This window comes from Geotrypetes seraphini, chromosome 6, assembly GCF_902459505.1.
Source record: "Geotrypetes seraphini chromosome 6, aGeoSer1.1, whole genome shotgun sequence".
NCBI classification, from domain to species: domain Eukaryota; kingdom Metazoa; phylum Chordata; class Amphibia; order Gymnophiona; family Dermophiidae; genus Geotrypetes; species Geotrypetes seraphini.
Genome location: NC_047089.1, coordinates 188447533 through 188465835, shown reverse-complemented (window position 1 = coordinate 188465835; position 18303 = coordinate 188447533). Strand labels below are relative to the sequence as shown.

At 40.1% G+C, this 18303-nt stretch overlaps 1 protein-coding gene across 2 annotated transcripts in view; it reads left to right on the top strand.

Annotated features, from left to right (window-relative positions):
• Positions 1-18303, top strand: part of TCF7L1 (transcription factor 7 like 1) — a 288821-nt gene that overhangs the window by 254798 nt on the left and 15720 nt on the right. For both annotated transcript variants that reach the window (XM_033948980.1, XM_033948979.1), the window contains exons 10-11: positions 1354-1461; positions 11010-11070. In XM_033948980.1, the coding sequence (XP_033804871.1) occupies positions 1354-1461; positions 11010-11070 (169 nt within the window). The remainder of the gene's footprint in view (positions 1-1353; positions 1462-11009; positions 11071-18303) is intronic.

Here is an 18303-nt window from a genome sequence, read left to right as displayed (position 1 = left end):
TTATGTCTAAGGGCAGGACCCAGTCTGGGAGGAAGGGGGGGATCAGGAACAGATCCTTATCCATCCACCCCTGTTCCCAATCCCCCTCCTGCCCCCCCCCCCCAGTTTCCTAGTCTCACAGAACTTGCTGAATACCAGTTTTTGCATATATATGAGACTGTCTGTCCTTTTGACAGATTTTAGAAAACTAGCGGTTGGATTTTAAAGTGGACTTATCTGTCTGACAGGAACTGCCATATGAATAAATCTCCAATCCATGAATTTTTTAGCAGCGTTGTATGGATAGTGCCAGGATGGACTGTGGACATTCCGCCAGACATTATGGATAGCTGCTGCTATCATGTCTTAGATTAGATTATTTAGCTATAGTTGAATATTGCTGGCTATCTGTGTAGCTGGTGATGGTCAATGATCTCTACATATATTCCAGAACCTGTGGTAGTTCTGAATATGCATTGGGTTGTTGTATTTTTTTTATAATACTTCCACTGGAGTTTAGAAAAATCTACTCTCTCCAACTCTCTGGTCACCCAGTCAAAGAAATTGATCAGATTTGTCTGACAAGACCTGCCTCAGGTAATCCATTTGGATTCCTGAAATTTTTTGCCTGCCTCATAGCATATGTAAATGCTGACATCCACTGCACATATTTATTCTGTAGTTCCTGTTAGATCATACCTTCAACCTGTTTCACAGTTTTTATACATGAAGTAAATAGCAGCTCTGTACATTCAGTTTGCTTGCATTTACTACTTGCAAGTGTAATCAGTTAACACACCCATTGTGTGTGTATGTGAGACTTCACTTGCTATTCTTACTCATCTTTGTCTGAAAAGGTCCCGCTGTGTGATTAGCGGTGCAATTCCTCTGGTATCCCTGGGGGAATCCCGTACTACAAGTCCAAATTAATCAACAATGTAGTAGGCGTAACCTTCCTTACTACATTGGAAGGTTTAGGGCTGGTTTGCTTGAGGGAGAGAGAGGCTAGTGATAGGGTTTGTTCTCTTTGCAAATATACTGTACATGCTTGACTGTTTATGAAGAGCATTCCCAGAATTCCATGGCTTTAGCTTCCATTACTCTGAAGATTTGATCATCAGTGAACATGATTGTTTCTGGATTTTTCTGTGGCAAAAATGCCTAGAATTCTTCAGATACGTGTGCTAATGTGCCATAGTTTTCTTGTGTGAAAATTCATGTAATCTAGTGCTTTGGGCATGCTGCCCAAATACTTTAAGGTTTTCCTGTACAAGATTTGCAGATTGTTCTCTTGATTGCTCTCAGAACAGGAGGTGTCGTCATGGTAAAAATGTTCCCAATACTTAATCTGCTTCTTTTCTCTGTATGCTTTAGTGGCACTCACTTTCCCGAGAGGAACAGGCCAAGTACTATGAACTGGCAAGGAAAGAGCGACAGCTTCACTCTCAGCTGTATCCCACCTGGTCAGCACGAGATAACTATGTAAGTCCTTCATCCCTCATTGCCCTGCCTAAGGAACACTGCAGTCTCTTATTTTATTTGATCGGGGTTAAAAAATGTATTTTATTTGATCAGGGCAAGAATTATTTAGTGATTTGCAAGGACTGTTGAATCCATAGACGTCGCTTACTGAAATGACATCTGAAGAAGGGACTAAACTGGTCCTGGAAGTTTATGCACCTCGTCTTGTTGGGTAATTCTTCTGGTGGTCTGATAATCTTGAAAAAGAGCCTCCCCCTGTCTTTAGGACGATATGGCTAGAAAATCTCTCACAATGAGGCATGAATAAGAAGCATTTGAAAGGAAATAGAATAGAAAGGGTGGCAAGAACAGATTGAATTTGTCAACAGGGAATGGATCGATTATACTCAGCTTCAGGAACTTGCCTGCGTATTTCTCAGACCTTATTTTTAGATCTCAAATTTATTTGTACTATCTTGTCCAGCTAGAGTATCCTTCCCCCCACCCCTTCATTTTACCAAACTGTCTAGTATCTTAATTTCCCTTCGCTCCCACAAGCTTTTGACCTTGCATCTTAGTATATCACTTGCACTGTAGTACATACCTGAGCCACTTGGAGCTGTGTTCCCTCTGTTATTTTGGAAACAATTTGTATCCTTTTATTTAAAAATTGTATTTGCTCCTAAGTAGGGAAAATATAGTTTGTTTTATGCAATTTGATTGTGAATGGATAGAATCTAAGTTTTGGGAATAGGTCACAAGAGCATCTCATGTAATGTTAAATTGAGTGTTGACTAATGGGCAGACTGGATGGACTGTTCAGGTCTTTATCTGCCGTCATTTACTATGTTATTATGGCTTTCCTTTTTTGAGTCAATGTAATTCTGCAATTCAGCACAAGACACTAGTCCACTGGGGCACAACATGGACACAGTCTTAAAATCCCTTGGATAGGGGAGGGTAAAGGTAGATGCTGCTGAGAGACTCTCTGACATGAATAGGACGTTGTCTTCCAAGCCTCATCCCATGAGAGAGAGCTGGACCTGGTATTTGAAAAGGTGATGTTCACCATTCCCTCTTAACCACATAACTTCTCATGAAGTTTTCCCAAGGATCCTTCTTACAGAGCACTACACTCCTAGGAAACATGATGATCAAGAAAATAAAATTTTATAAGGTCTTAAAATACTTGTGTGCAGGTTCTGAGTCTTGGTCAAGAGCTGGGAGTGCAGGCTGTTTAGGCGCTAATAGCATTCCTTCGGGCCGCTCACAGTGCCGGCTGCATTTTGTTGTTGTCCCCTCCCCCCCCCTTTTTTCATGAGAGTTCTGAAAGGGTTGAGGATTAGACTGTGAAGGTCCGACTGGCAGCCTGAAGATTCCAGGGAAGTGGCTGAGTGACTGCAAGCAGAGGTCCTCTCCTAGAACAGTGTTTCTCAACTCGATCCTGGAGTAACCCCTCCCTTGCCAGTCAGGTTTTCAAGATATCCACAATGAATATGCATGAAAGAAATTTGCATATAATGGAGGAAGTATATGCAAATCAAGGTTATACAAATTCAATGTGGATATCTTGAGAACATGACTGGCAAGGAGGGGTACTCCAGGACCAAGTTGAGAAACACTGCCCTAGATCAGCTACACCTGAGAGGAGCTGAAGCAGGCAGCAGTAGCACCATTTCCCCAGCACATGGTCTGTGAATAAGGCTGTGTCTTTCCAAGTTTATTTAAAAATTTCTATCCCGCCCTAGGGAAAACCTTCAAGGCGGCTTACAATCTAAAACACATTTAAAATATACAGTATACAAAATAATCTATACATAATGCAAAACAGAAATTAAAAAAAAAAATAACATAAATGATATTCTTCTGTCTTCCAAGATCCCCACAACACTACCCGTTATACCTGAGGGTATGCATCAGAGAAAAGATAGGTCTTTAAGTCTCTGGGAATATTTATTTTTTGGGGGGGGTCTTCAAAATCTGTTTTTAACTCTTTCAGCAGCTAGGTCCTTGATACTCCTCCCCTAAAATCTTGTTTTTTAAGGTTTTTGGTCAGCTCTGATATGATTTTAAGCTGTTTTATAGCACCAAAATTCATTAGCGGCGGTCATTTTGGATTTTTCCTAAGTTCGCAAACTTCTTCAAAACACCTCGGTTTGCTTCCAAAGTGCCAGGAATGGAGTCTTCTGACTCTAATACCCCTATATCATGCCTTGTTTGCAAGGGATGGGCAGCGGAAGCATGCCCTTGCGCCACGTATCTCATTGAGAGAAGCGGGGAGGCGGGAACTTCAAATTTAGCTTCCACATGGCCTCTGGGGCATGGCACATAGCTTTTGAGCCAGTTAGGGGAGTGAAAATTTCCCCAGGAGCCCCGAACAGCGGCACAGCATGCCGAACTGGTACAGAGGCTCTACAGCCAAAGAAGGGGCATCTCTGATATAATGGTCAAATATAAGAAAGGATAGATGCCAATGGGAAGCAATTTTAACCTGACCCTTAATCCCAGGTTGGATAACTCGGCTAGGGAGGTTCAATATGCTCACTGGGAGAGTACAACTGGAAAGATTTATAGCTCACTGGAGACTGTATGATTTATGGTGAAAGAGGCACCCGAATACTGGGGATTACACATTTTATTCCCCATTACATGGGGCATATTCTAGAATAGACATGTGGCTAGGAGATAACCAGGTCCTGACTGAGATGTCTAGGATAAAAATAAATCCCTATACTTAGTCTGATCATGCCCCTTTGGTTTTAACTATGGATGCATCCTTGATTAAGTCTAAATGGAGATTTCAGGATGTTTTGTTGCATGATCAGAACGCTTTAGATTATATTGGGAAACAGATAAAGCAATATTTAAAAATCAGAAATTACCCCACAAAAATATTTGGAAGGGTTTGAAGGCAGTCGTGTGAGGTCAGGTTATTTCCTGTCAGGCTTATCTCTTGAAAAATTAATTGCAATTGCGCACTCAATTAGCGATATTGCAAAGGAGGGGAAAAACGTGAGATGGTCCCCTTGCCTTGATCAGCAACTTCAGAACATTAAAATTCAATTACAAGAGTTAGAGCTAATATTAGTGAGAAGCTTCAGAGTGCTCAACAGAGACATTTTGGATTTAATAACCGTAATAGTCATCTACTTGCTCAACGTCTCCGTAAATAAAATAACTTAGGAAATTTATTTACAGAATAGACGATCGTAATGGTCAAATCCATCACAGAGCTAGTGATTTCAAACAGAATTTTTTAATTTTTATAAAATACTTTATAAGCCAGAAAATGAGCCAGTGGTTCCCACAATTATGCACTTTTTAAATGTGATTGATTGCCCGTAACTAAATTTAACAAAAAACTTGGATTTGGGAGGTCCAGTTGGTAGAGACATTACAGTCGATTAAAGACCTACCTTTGGGAAAATTCCCTGGTATGGATAGCTATACCAACAAATTTTATAAATATGTTGCCCAATATTTATCACCGACATTGACTAGGGTATTTAATTCTATAGAAAGAGATGTTGTTACCTCACTCCTGGAGATTGGCTGCAGTTACTATAATCCCTAAACCAGGGAAAGATACTATAAAGTGTGCCTCTTTATCAGCCTATTTCATTGCTGGGTACTGATTATAGAATTTTTACAGAAACTTTGGTGGTCTTCCTTCAAAAGCTAATGCCAAAATTAGTACATGAAGATCAAATGGGAGTTATTACATTACATTAGTGATTTCTATTCCGCCATTACCTTGCGGTTCAAGGCGAATTACATCAAAACTAAAACAAGAATTACATTCAAAATTTGAAGGAATAGAATATGCGATGAGGTAAAATTTTAAGGTAATAACAAAGTCGGGTAAAAATAGTTATCAACGGGAAGTAGAAGTTTTTAGGAGATAGGAATAGGGTGAATTAAGGGTTTTAGATAATGTTTGGTAAATATAAGAGTATTAGAGCATATTAAGGGTATGGAGAGTGTTAGATGTTGGATTGGGATTGGTCATGCTGGATAGGTTTTATGTATTTTGTGAAGAGTATGGTATTGGTATCTCTCTTGAAGGGTTTGTAGTTTGTAGTTGAGGATAACAGAGTGGTGATTTGTTTGTCCAGTTTAGCTGCTTTGGAGGCTATAAGGTTGTCAAAGTTTTTTTCGTTTGACATTTTTGGATGATGGGTGGGAGAATAGTGAGTGGGTTCTTCTGTGTCTTGTTGAGGAGGATTGATTTAGTCGGTTATTCCAGTAAGTTGGGCTTTCTCCGTTGATAGCCTTATAAAGTAAGCAGTAGAATTTGAAGTGCACTTCTATTGGAAGCCAGAGCGAGTCATGGTATGCCTTTGTGATATGGTCATATTTATCTCAAGAAGGCAGGCTTTTAACAATATAAGGAGGGTCCTTCGTGTTATCTGTGAGACAGGACAGTCGGGAACCCAACTTTGATACTATCTGTTGATGCTGAAAAAGCATTTGACTTATATTGGCCCTATCTTTTTGTGTTACTGGAAAAATTTAATCTCCCAGAAGGATTTAAGGAATGGTTTCTCTCCCTCTATTATAAACCTTTAGACAGGCTATATATAAATGGAGCCTATACTGTGGAGTTTGAGTTGTTTTTCATGCTCTCTCTATTGAGCCACTTGCTCAACTGATCAGACTGGATACAGGTGTTAAAGGTATCACCTGTGGAGGATACCAAAAAAAGTTATGCTGCTGTTTGCAGACCATGTTTTATTGATGCTTACAGATCCAGAGCAGTCTCTCCATCTGGTAGTCAAACTCTTCCATAGTTATGGTGAGATATCAGGATTTAAAGTTATTATCTCTAAATCTGAAATTTTAAATTTAACAATATCCCCTCATATAAGTCAGACGCTGTAAAAATAATGTCCTTTTTAATGGATAATTCATTCTTTAAAGTACTTAGGGATAAATTTACCAAATAGAATAGGCACGATATAAACATGTAATTTTTGCAAGAGTTTGGAGGAATTATTCCTGGAACTTGAGTGTTAGGAAGTCCTTAATCTTTCATGGTTGAGCAAAATCTCAGTGATCAAAATGATACTTTCGAAATTATTATATCCATTTATGGCCGTACCCATTTCATTGCCAAAAGCGTTCTTTTTTGACACTGAACAAGAAAGTCTTTCATTACATCTGGAAGAAAAAGCCTCCAAGAGTTAATTGACAAATTTTGTACCAAATGAAAGAATCAGGGGGTATGGAAGTCCCTGACTTAAAAAAAAATACCACATGGCTGCACAATTACAAATTCTAACTAATTAGATTTCTGGAACACAAAAATCCTGGATCAGAATTGAGCAATATTATACCTCAAGAGTTCCTCCCTGGGCTATTTTGTGACTGCCAAAAGCTCAATCATCATCTATCATACATAAAGTTGTGCCCCTTATGCGGTACCCTTTACAAACAAGGTACTCTATATGGATGTGAATGTTCCCAAATAGATATTATTTCTATCTTTCCGCTAGGCTATATTCCCCTGGACTGAATTACATTACATTAGGGATTTCTATTCCGCCATTACCTTGCGGTTCAAGGCGGATTACAAATGGATTGTCCAGAGGTTAGAAGTATTTAGGGAGTAGTTTACATTTCTTTGAGTTGCTAAGGATTACATCTGAGTTGTCATGGTATTGGAAGTACATATGTAGTAGTTGCAGGTGATGCTTGGGACATTTCTGATCTATCCTGGAATGTTTATACAAGGTGGGCTCCGAACTCTTTGAAAACCTTAAATTAAATCAAGTATGGTTTGATGAAAGGATGATGATATGGGAAAATTTGCAGGAAGTATATGGTCTACTAAAGCGAGGCTCTTTTTACTCTACCTAACTGCGGATTCTCCTATATAAGGAAGCAAAAGAAGAATTGGCTCTCTAAGACTTTATTGCAATGAAAGCTAGCCCAGGTAGAGGAGTGATCACTTGACTGTATTGGGCATTACTCTCCTAGTCTACACTTATACAAATAAATGGGAGGCTGATTTGAATCAGGAATTGACTCTTTTGAAGGTGTCAATGTCCAGTAACATGAATGGGAATGGATATAAAATATTATACAGGTGGTGTAGATGCCAGAATTCTTATATCAAATATTTAAGAGTGGTATTTTTACATGTTGAACATAAGAATTGCCGCTGCTGGGTCAGACCAGTGGTCCATCGTGCCCAGCAGTCCGCTCACGCGGTGGCCCTCTGGTTAAGGACCAGTGCCCTAGGACCAGTGCCCTGACTAGCTCTACCTGCGTACGTTCTGGTTCAGCAGGAACTTGTCTAACTTTGTCTTGAATCCCTGGAGGGTATTTTCCCCTATGACAGACTCCGGAAGAGCGTTCCAGTTTTCCATCACTCTCTGAGTGAAGAAAAACTTCTTTACGTTCGTACGGAATCTATCCCCTTTCAATTTTAGAGAGTGCCCTCTCGTTCTCCCTACCTTGGAGAGGGTGAAAAACCTGTCCTTATCTACCAAGTCTATTCCCTTCAGTACCTTGAATGTTTCGATCATGTCCCCTAGAGCAGTGGTTCCCAACCCTGTCCTGGAGGACCCCCAGGCCAGTCGGGTTTTTGGGATAGCCCTAATGAATATGCATGAGAGAGATCTGCATATAATGGAGGTGCCAGGTTTGCAGATCTACTCCATGCATATTCATTAGAGCTATCCTGAAAACCTGACTGGCCTGGGGGTCCTCCAGGACAGGGTTGGGAACCACTGCTCTAGAGAAATTGGAGACTTTTATCACATTTGATGGATCCTATACTATTGTGAAAAGCTTTTGGAAGATAATTGAATTTGTATCAAATTATTACTGGGTTGTCTCTTGCATATCAGACCTTTGAATGTTACAAAAGATCAACATAGATTAGCATGTTACTTTAATATGACAGGTAAATTATTGATTGCAGCAAGCTGGAAACAATTTTCAAGAAAACATGATTTTATTTGTCTTATGATAAAAGTTTACAGTGGAGAAACAGGAACAGATACAAAGGTTTGTGATAAATACTTGGGATGGAGAGAATCAGGTAGGTTAGGTTAGAAGATGTGGCCCCTTTATAATAATACTGAAAACTCCCTTCCCCCTCCTTTTTTTTTAAGGTTAGGGAAGGTAGATTGGCTAGGTTTGGGATCAGGGTGGGTGATTTCTTTCCTTTGAAATATTTTGTAATTGTTTGTTGTACATTTGTACTTTAGGAATTGAATTGCTCTAATTGTACAATTATTTTCATAAATAAATAAAAAAATGAAATATTTTCTCTGGATTATTTTAAATTTGCTACTTAGTAGCTTCATCGCATGCCTTCTAGACCAGTGGTCTCAAACCCGCGGCCCGGGGGCCACATGCGGCCCGCCAGGTACTATTTTGAGGCCCTCAGTATGTTTATCATAATCACAAAAGTACAATAAAACAGTTTCTTGATCATATGTCTCTTTAACTATAAATGACAATATTATTATTAAGACTTAGCCAAAAGGAAAGATTTATAAACTATAAAGAGTTTTACTTCATGCAAAATTGTCATTTCTTTAATAAGACATTAACTATTTTTTTCTGAGGCCTTCCAAGTACCTACAAATCCAAAATGTGGCCCTGCAAAGGGTTTGAGTTTGAGACCACTGTTCTAGACCTAATGTTTTTAGAAAGAGTAAACAAGTGATTTGAATCTACCCATTCCACTCTACTCAGTTTTTATTTACCGTATAGACTAAAACTTAAATACCGCGCTTGTCTTTCTCTTGGATTTTCATGATTATATAACCAAAATGGGAGGGGGGTTTCCTAAAGACTCAAAATGACATATTGATATAATCCCTATCTAACTCCTTGTTTTAGAAACAAACTTGTGTTTTTACAATTAGTAAAAGAGGATTTTTACCAGCAAGTACTGGATTGGTATTTTTAGCCATTTGGAAAACAATTCCATAGTTTTTCAAATGTAGCTATATTTCCTCCTAAGAGATAAATCTTTCTGTGCATATTGCATCCCCTGAGTGTTGAAACGGGATATTCTTTCTTTTCCAAAATACATCTATTACACATCTTGCTGCTAAAAGACTGAGTTAACATATTTGCTCCTTAAATAGCTTACAGATTGGGAATTTGCATACGTTTTAAGTGACCTCTCACATGGTCCCTAGGAACCTTTGCAAAATGCTATTTTAGGGAGGACAAAATGTTTTATTTGCTTCTGCAGTTTCAGTGCACTTTCCACATCATCTTTCTATTCAACTATTAAAAATAACTTTTTTTACCTTTTTGTGTCCTGCACTTCAACTGTATTGTACTTCAAACTGCTGTACTGTAATTCAAAAGACAGCTCAATGTTCTCCTCTACATATATCTCTGGTAACTACCTCATAGTATCCTGCTTACTTTATATTTCATTGTTGCAACTCCTAAATGTAATTAGAGAATGACACGGTGACAAAATTCATCACCGTTCCCGTCCCCGCGGATAACTGCGGGAAACCATCTTCATGTCATTCTTTAAGGAGAGAGGGAAGAATCAGAGTATGAATGGCCACAACCACTGACCCGCAAGCTTTGCTTTGAAGAATGCTGGTGTAGAAGGACCGATGTTGAAATAGACTCTAGAAAATGGCATGGGATTATTTCCTGCGGTTATCCGCGGGGATGGAAACGGTGATGAATTTTGTCACCTTGTCATTCTCTAAATGTAATGTAAACTTCTTGATGTGTAAGTCACCTTGAACCTAGATTGGATCGATTAGATTATATCAGTGTGTCGCACACTTTTTTTTAAGGTGCAGCACGCTAATCTCACAGCCGCAGCTGGAGGGCACCCAGAAATGTGCAGACGTCGACATGGTGACATCACACACACATACATGACATCATGTTGACGTCCGCGGATGTCCCCCAGCTGCAGTCCTGAGCCTCCTATTACCGCTGGTGAGATGGGAGGGTGTGCTGCAGAAGGAGCAGATGTGAGGAGAAGAAGCAGAGGTGCCAGCAAGGAGGAGAGGCACAGACGCCAGCTGACTGACTATAGTACGTGCCTCTCGCCACAAGAGGCATGTCCTGTAAGCCATCAGCCGGCACCTCTCCTTCTTGCTGGCATCTCGCAGCACACCTGGAATCTGTCGAGGCACACAATTTGCGATACATTGGATTAGATGAATGAGTTTTGGAATGCACCTTTTCTCTAGCACAGTGCGCAGACAATGGTGCATACTTGACTGCTGTCAAAGGACAATGGTGCACACTTGATTGTGTGTGTTATTTCCACTGTGCAGCATGTCAAAAAAAATTATTATATAGTAACTCCTGAACTGAGCAAAAATATACTGAAACCATTCATGATTTTTCCCAAGAGAACTTTATCAGCAATGTGTGCACCAGGCTGAATGATATTTAACTTTTCTAGCATACTAGATCACAACGATTGCTGATATAAAGAGTGCGGGAATGCCTTTTTGGTCAGTAAAATAGAGAAAGATGAGGCATACCTGAAGAGAAAACTGTTGATTCTAGTTGTCTTTCTATCAGACTGATTTTTGTGGTCTGTTGCTTATGTCTTCCAGGGCAAGAAGAAGAAGAGAAAGCGAGAAAAACAGTCACAACTGCAAACCCAAGAAGCTGACAGTAGGTATCCTCTATCCTGTCATTTCTCGAGGGAGGACCATCCCTACTCCTTACATTCTCAGGCATCTGGTGTAACTTATAGTTCTGAATCATTTCTGTCCTAACTTTCAGCTCTCAGCATCACAGCGTACAGAATCATATTTCTTTGCTTCAAAACACAGGTGGTGTTCAGAGGACTGAAACTTCTGACAATTTTGGTGTTGCCTGTTTTTAAGGTAGCTTGATCTCTGCATTTGCCTCCAAGAAGCTGTGGCTTGACTAAAAGCAAAATATGAAACTGGTTCCGCAAAAGGCTTTACACCAGTATTGAAAGTAAGCCTGTGAAAGACTCCTGCCATAATAGAACTTAGAACTGGGGCGGGGGGATGGGAGGCACAATAGCTAACTCATGTATATCCTCCTTTTTTTAAGAAAAAAAAGCTTGACTTACAATGCCATACTATACAATTTCTTATATCCTGCAAATTTTTACAAGGATTTGTCAGAGGTTCCAGCATAATTACAGTTAGGTTCTGGATTTACAGTTGGATGACGATCATGAGAATGATAGAGAGAAGAGAGAAGTTTTTAACATTTTCCTGAAATGGCTGTAGGGTAAAGTCTGTTGTAGATAATTGGTAGATGGTTCCAGGTTTTAGGGCCCTGAAATTCAAAGGGGGTCTCAAAATAGTTTTTTCTGTTGACCTTGTTGGGGGAGCAGGAAAGGTCAGCTTAAAGCGCTGTTTGGTTGTGAATGAACAGGTGACTTTAATGTCAGATATTTGTCCCTGAGAGTTTTCTCCCTATATCGCCTTATGGACCATTCAAGCAGTCTTAAATTGAGTTATTTTCTTCATTGGTAGCCACTGTATGTCTCAATAGCAGGCTTGCCCTCGCAACAGTGGCATAGCGATGGTAAGAGGTGCCCCTCCCCCGCCCCCTTTTCCATCCCACCCCATCTGCTCCTTCCCCACCCTCTCCTGCCGTGTGCCCCTTCCCTTCCCCCATACATCTTTAATATTCCCGGTGTAAGCAGCAACCCCAACCTCTCTTTTGAAGCCACCAAGACGATTTAACAAATTTCTTTGCATAGATTGAAAACCTCTGTATCTGCACTGACAATGAAGGGTTGTTCATGGCTTTGGGTTCTACACATGACCCACAGGAATGATATCTTTTTATTGATTCATCAGTGTTAAGCCTCAAGGCTGTTTTGTTACACAATGGCAATGTCTACCTATTGAAACCTATTGGCTGTGCTGCACACATGAAAGAAACATATGAAAACATGGAACTGCTGTTAAAGCATATCCAGTACAAAAAGTACAACTGGAACATCTGTGGTGATCTTAAAGTCGTAGCTCTGCTACTTGGAATTCAGCTTTTATATACCAAGTACTGTTGTTTTATTTGTGAATGGGACAGCTTTGCTAAGGAGTTGCATTATATTCAAAAGAACTAGCCACTCCATAGGAATTTGGTTCCAGGACAAATGTGGTACATGAACCACTTGTTGACCTGACAAAGATATTTTTTCCTCCTCTTCACATAAAACTTGGACTGATAAAAAAAAATTTCATTAAAGCGATGAACAAGGACTGCAAAGGTTTTCTTTATCTAGGATGGATGTTTCCAAGAATAACTACGCCAAGATTAAGGAACAAAAGCACAAAGTGAAGCACAAGTTTTCGGATGTCCAGGAGATATTATTTATTTTTTTATTTATTTCTCAATTCAAATAGTCATATAAAAACAAGTCTTTTTGAATTGAAAAATAAATAAATAATATCTCCTGGACATTCGGAAACTTCTGCTCCACTTTGTGCTTTCATTTCTCGACTTTGTTGATGGAATACTGGTTCTTCTGTTGTCCACAGATCAAACAAGTCATCAATGACGAGAAATTTGAAGATCTGTTAGTAGAGCCAGAGAAACCCGCCTGGAAAGTATTCAAGGATGTCGCTGAGAATTTTCTTGGCAGGGTTGATGCACTTTTTAGAGTATACAAAACCATGAAGTGCAACATGTCGCTGAAGATGCACTTTCTACATTCACACTTGGATTTCTTCCCCACAAATCTTGGTGCAGTCAATGACGAACATGGCATAAGGTTTCACCAAGATATTGCCACTATGGAAAAAATAATATCGGGGCAACTGGAATCCATCAATTCTGGCTGATTATTGTTGGACACTGCAACGAGATGCACCGGACACTGAGTACAAATGAAAATCATCAGAAAAACAATTTTAGCCACAGCAAACTATCACAACGTATCAGAAACTTTGTGCATTAAAACATGTTATAGTCAATTGAAGATAACCATCGTGTTTCTCAAAATTCCTACATGATACAGACAGTGGGAAATTATATTTGTGTTTATTTTGAAGTAGTGTATCATAATCACCAGTTTGTTTTGAGGAAGCAAAACCTTTGGATTGGAGTGTTCAATTTCCTCCTGTTTGGTTTTTTTTGTCTGAAAGTCTGGGTAACTCTTAAGTTAGAAAGGTGCTCAGAGGACCCGTTCCGGGATTTTGAATTTACCGCGAGCAACATCTACCACGAGCTATCGAAGCTAAAAGTGAACAAAGCCATGGGACTGGATAATCTACACCCCAGAGTACTTCGGGAATTGAGAGATGTCCTGGCAGAGCTGTTAGCTGCGCTTTTCAATCTTTCCCTAAGCAAGGGAAAAGTTCCCTTGGACTGGAAAACTGCTAACGTCATTCCGCTCCACTAAAAGTGATGCAGGTCTCGCATCAATAGTGTGTAAACTTATGGAAACGTTGATTAAAAACAGATTGGATACGATTCTGGATGACGAACGACTGAGGGATCCCCACCAGCATGGATTTACGAAGGGAAGGTCTTGTCAATCCAATCTGATAAGCTTCTTTGACTGGGTAATGGGGGAGAGTCCCTGGATATCGTGTATTTAGATTTCAGTAAGGCTTTTGATAGTGTCCCACATCATAGGTTATTAAACAAGATGAATACGATGGGGACTAGGAGAAACATTGACTGCATGGGTTAAAGACTGGCTTAGTGGTAGACTTCAAAGGGTGGTGGTAAATGGTGCTCCCTCAAACGTCGGAAGTGACCAATGGAGTGCTGCAGGGCTCGGTCTTGGGTCCGATACTATTTAATATCTTTGTAAGGGATCTGCCTCAGGGACTTCGAGGTAAAATTACATTATTTGCCGATGACGCTAAGCTATGCAACGTTGTGGGCAGCGTAACCGTGCCCGACACTATGAGGCACGACCTACTCTTACTGGAACAATGGTCTAATACTTGGCAACTAAGTTTTAATGCCAAAAAGTGTAAGGTTATGCACCTTGGTAGCGGTAATCCCTGCAGAACAATACAGCCTGAATGATGAAAACTTAACAAGAACTGTTGCAGAATGGGACCTGGGTGTAATCATTAGTGAAGATATGAAAACTGCCAATCAGGTGGAGAAAGCTTCAGCCAAGGCTAGACAAATGATGAGTTGCATCCGAAGAAGTTTTATCAGCTGAAAGCCTGAAGTTATAATGCCGTTGTACAGGTCCATGGTGAGACCTCATCTGGAGTACTGTGTTCAGTTTTGGAGGCCACATTATCAAAAGGATGTGAAGAGAATGGAGTTGGTTCAGCGAATGGCCACTAAGATGGTCTCAGGACTTAAGGATCTCCCATATGAAGAACATCTAAGCAGGCTGCAGTTTATATTCTCTCGAAGAACGCAGAGAGAGGGGTGACATGATAGAGACATTCAATATCTTACGGGCTGTATTGAGGTGGAGGAAGATATCTTTTTCCTTACGGGTCCCACGGCAACAAGAGGGCATCCGCTCAAATTCAAGGGTGGGAGATTTCATGGTGACATCAGGAAATACTTCTTCACCGAAAGGGTGGTTGATCGATGGAATGGTCTTCCACGTCAGGTAGTTGAGGCCAGTAACGCGCTCAACTTCAAGGGACGATGGGATAAACATGTGAGTTCGCTCCGGGGAAATGCTTAGAAGGAGGGCTTTTGTTGAAGGAGGGTTCTTTGAGTGGACAGACTTGTTGGGCCGTCGGCCCTTTTCTGCCATCATACTCTATGTTTCTATGATTATTAGCATAAATATGACAAAGTATTTAATTATTAGAATTAAAGGTTATGGAACAATAGCATATCTGCCAAGGGCATCTTTAATGACCTTATAGACATTCATTTGAATCCCTTTCCTAATCAAGATTAGAACCCCTGATTTTTTTTTTTTTTTTCTCTTCTGCTGGAGCATCAAAATAAGAGCCTTCCCACCATTTACAAAGTTTAGCATGTTCCATAGAATGAAGGGGCGTCTCTTGTAAGAAAGCAATTATAATTTTCTTCTGATTCAATAGCCGCAATATCTTTTTGTCTTTTTAGAGATAAGTTGCATGCCACCTATGTTCCAGAAAGTTAACTGACTTCAAACAAAACATATGTTTATACAGATATATACAAATTCTAAGAAAATTTGTATGGATGTCCCAGCCACCATCCCCCAAGCATATATTTTCCTAGAGAGAATAGTAAATCCCACCTGCTTGCAGCAAGTTCTCAACCTAACATCTGTATTCCTCTTCTTCACCTGTTCTAAATTAACCCCATCCCCATATCCCAGCTAATTCATTTGTACTTTCTAGTGCCACTTTCTTTGAGCCTGGGGTGCCCACCTGCAAATAGTGCTGGTCCCCGAAATCAACACTCATTCAAAGCAATTAACCACTAGCTTTCCATATCATCCACTGATAGTTTGCATGTTATCAAGTTCTCAGTTCACAGAACAACCCCAAAAGAAGCATGGGAAATTACATTACATTACTGGCTTATATTCCGCCTGTACCTTGCAGTTCTAAGCGGATTACATCAGAAAGATAGCTGGACATTTCCAGGAAGAGAAATACAATTAAAGAAGTTGGACCTAGTACATCTAGAATTACCTTTTCTTTCTCTCTGGTTAAGTCCAAAAATACACATCCTGATATGTATGCACGACTGGGGTGTTCTGTCCATTAGGAAAATATCATCCACAAACTTCGTAGCCTGAGTGCTATCTTCAAAAAAGTGTGCAGTGCCTTCATGCATTATTTTCAATTTTGCTGGAAACATAAGAGTGAATTTAATATTTTTCCAAATCAAATCTGAGCAAAGTTGAGCAAAAGCCCGGCGCACTTGAGAGACTCGTCTAGAGTAGTCTTGAAAATGTAAGATATTTTTGTTCTCTTATTGAAGGGTCTTGCCTTTTCTTAGAGACCAGGATGTCTACCTTGTGGGCATAGTTGAGAACCTTTAGAATGACCACTCTAGGTCACATAGCGACTTTTTTGCTTTCTGCCCAATCTATGGACCCGTTCAAACCACAGTGGTCCAGCCCGATTGGTAAGCTACAGAGTAGAAGCTAGCTAAGTTTCTAGGAATGGCTGAAGATCTTTATCAGGCACCGATTCTGCAAGTCCCACTAACCACAGATTATTCCTGCATGATCGATCTTCAAGATCATCAGATTTTAAATTCATCTCATTAACACGAACTTTCAGAGCATCCTTCTCCTTACTAATGACTGGACAGTATCTTCTGTAACGCCAACCCCATGTTGTATCTCTTTAAAGTCAGTAGCTATTGTAGCAAAATTTTGTTCCATCGAGTCCAGCTTGTCCAAGATCAATTGTAATCATGCTCCAAGAGTGTACAAGGGCTGTTTGCATCAGCTCTTACCTCCACCACCCATGTAGAACTTGGCACTGAGGCAGGGGAAGGCTGTCTGAGTCCATGAAAAAATACTCCCATTTAAGAATGCTGCTCAGGCCAGAAGTACCAGTTAATAGCAATTTCATATGGGTAACTGGAGCTGTGAAAGCCTGCAACCTCACAATTCCATGACCATCAGAAGTTGTGTGCCAGTTTTCATTCCAATTCTGCCGCTAATTGCTGTATGTGACCTTGGGGGAGTTGCACTGTTGTCCCATGCCTAAGAGACTGTTGAAAACTTACCAGTCTAGAACATAAGAATTGCCGCTGCTGGGTCAGACCAGTGGTCCATTGTGCCCAGCAGTTCACTCACGCTGCGGCCCTTTAGTCAAAGAACAGTGTCCTAACTGAGATTAGCTTTACCTGCGTACGTTCTGGTTCAGCAGGAACTTGTCTAACTTTATCTTGAATCCCTGGAGGGTGTTTTCCCCTGTAACAGCTTCTGGAAGAGTGTTCCAGTTTTCCACCACTCTCTGGGTGAAGAAAAACTTCTGTACGTTTGTACTGAATCGATCCCCTTTTAACTTTAGAGACTGCCCTCTCGTTCTCTCTACCTTTGAGAGGGTGAACAACCTGTCTCTATCTACTAAGTCTATTCCCTTCATTATCTTGAATTTTTCTATCACGATTGATCCTTTAAGCCTGGAAGCTTCCTGAATACATCCTCAGAAAAGTTTACAATCTTTGTATATCTGTCTACATAAGTGTCTAGCCCAATCTTGTATTGAGAATGTTTATTGGAAGATTCTGGAACAATCCTTACATGTGTAGATTATCAAAACTAAATGTACGCATACACCCGGATTTATAGACAGACTTCTAACCCCTCATTGCCCAACTAAAACCCTTTGATCAGGCAATCGGCATCTTTTAGTGGCCCCCTCCCCATGCCACATCTTTTATGACACTGCCAGGAAAAGGTTTTTCTCAGTTACAGCACCTACAGCCTGGAACTCCCTACCTTCACATCTTCGGGAAGAGATCCTGCTAGATAAATTTAAAACCAACTTAAAAACTTTCCTTTTTAAAGATGCCTATGATCAATAATAATTAATGGCAAATCAAAGGAAGAGCATTCCCCTACCTCATGTGCTGATCCTTTTATGGGCTCTTTTCTTTTAATAACTTGTATTTCACCCTTAATCCTTTTGTCTCCAGTTTGTCAATTTAGTCTAATTACTCAATGTTCCCCCCCCCCTTGATTTTAATAATTATAATTCTGTGAACCACTTAGATGATTTTTTTAAATGATATATCAAATATTAAATAAAACTTGAAAACTTGGTATTCTGTAATTCTGGTATTATGAACATAAGCAGTGCTTCTGCTGGGTCAGACCAGAGGTCCATCATGCCCAGCAGTTCGCTCACGCGGCAGCCCATCAGGTCCAGGACCTGTATAGTAATCCTCTATCTATACCCTTCTATCCCCTTTTCCTTCAGGAAATTATCTAATCCCTTCTTGAACCCCAATACCGTACTCTGTCCTATC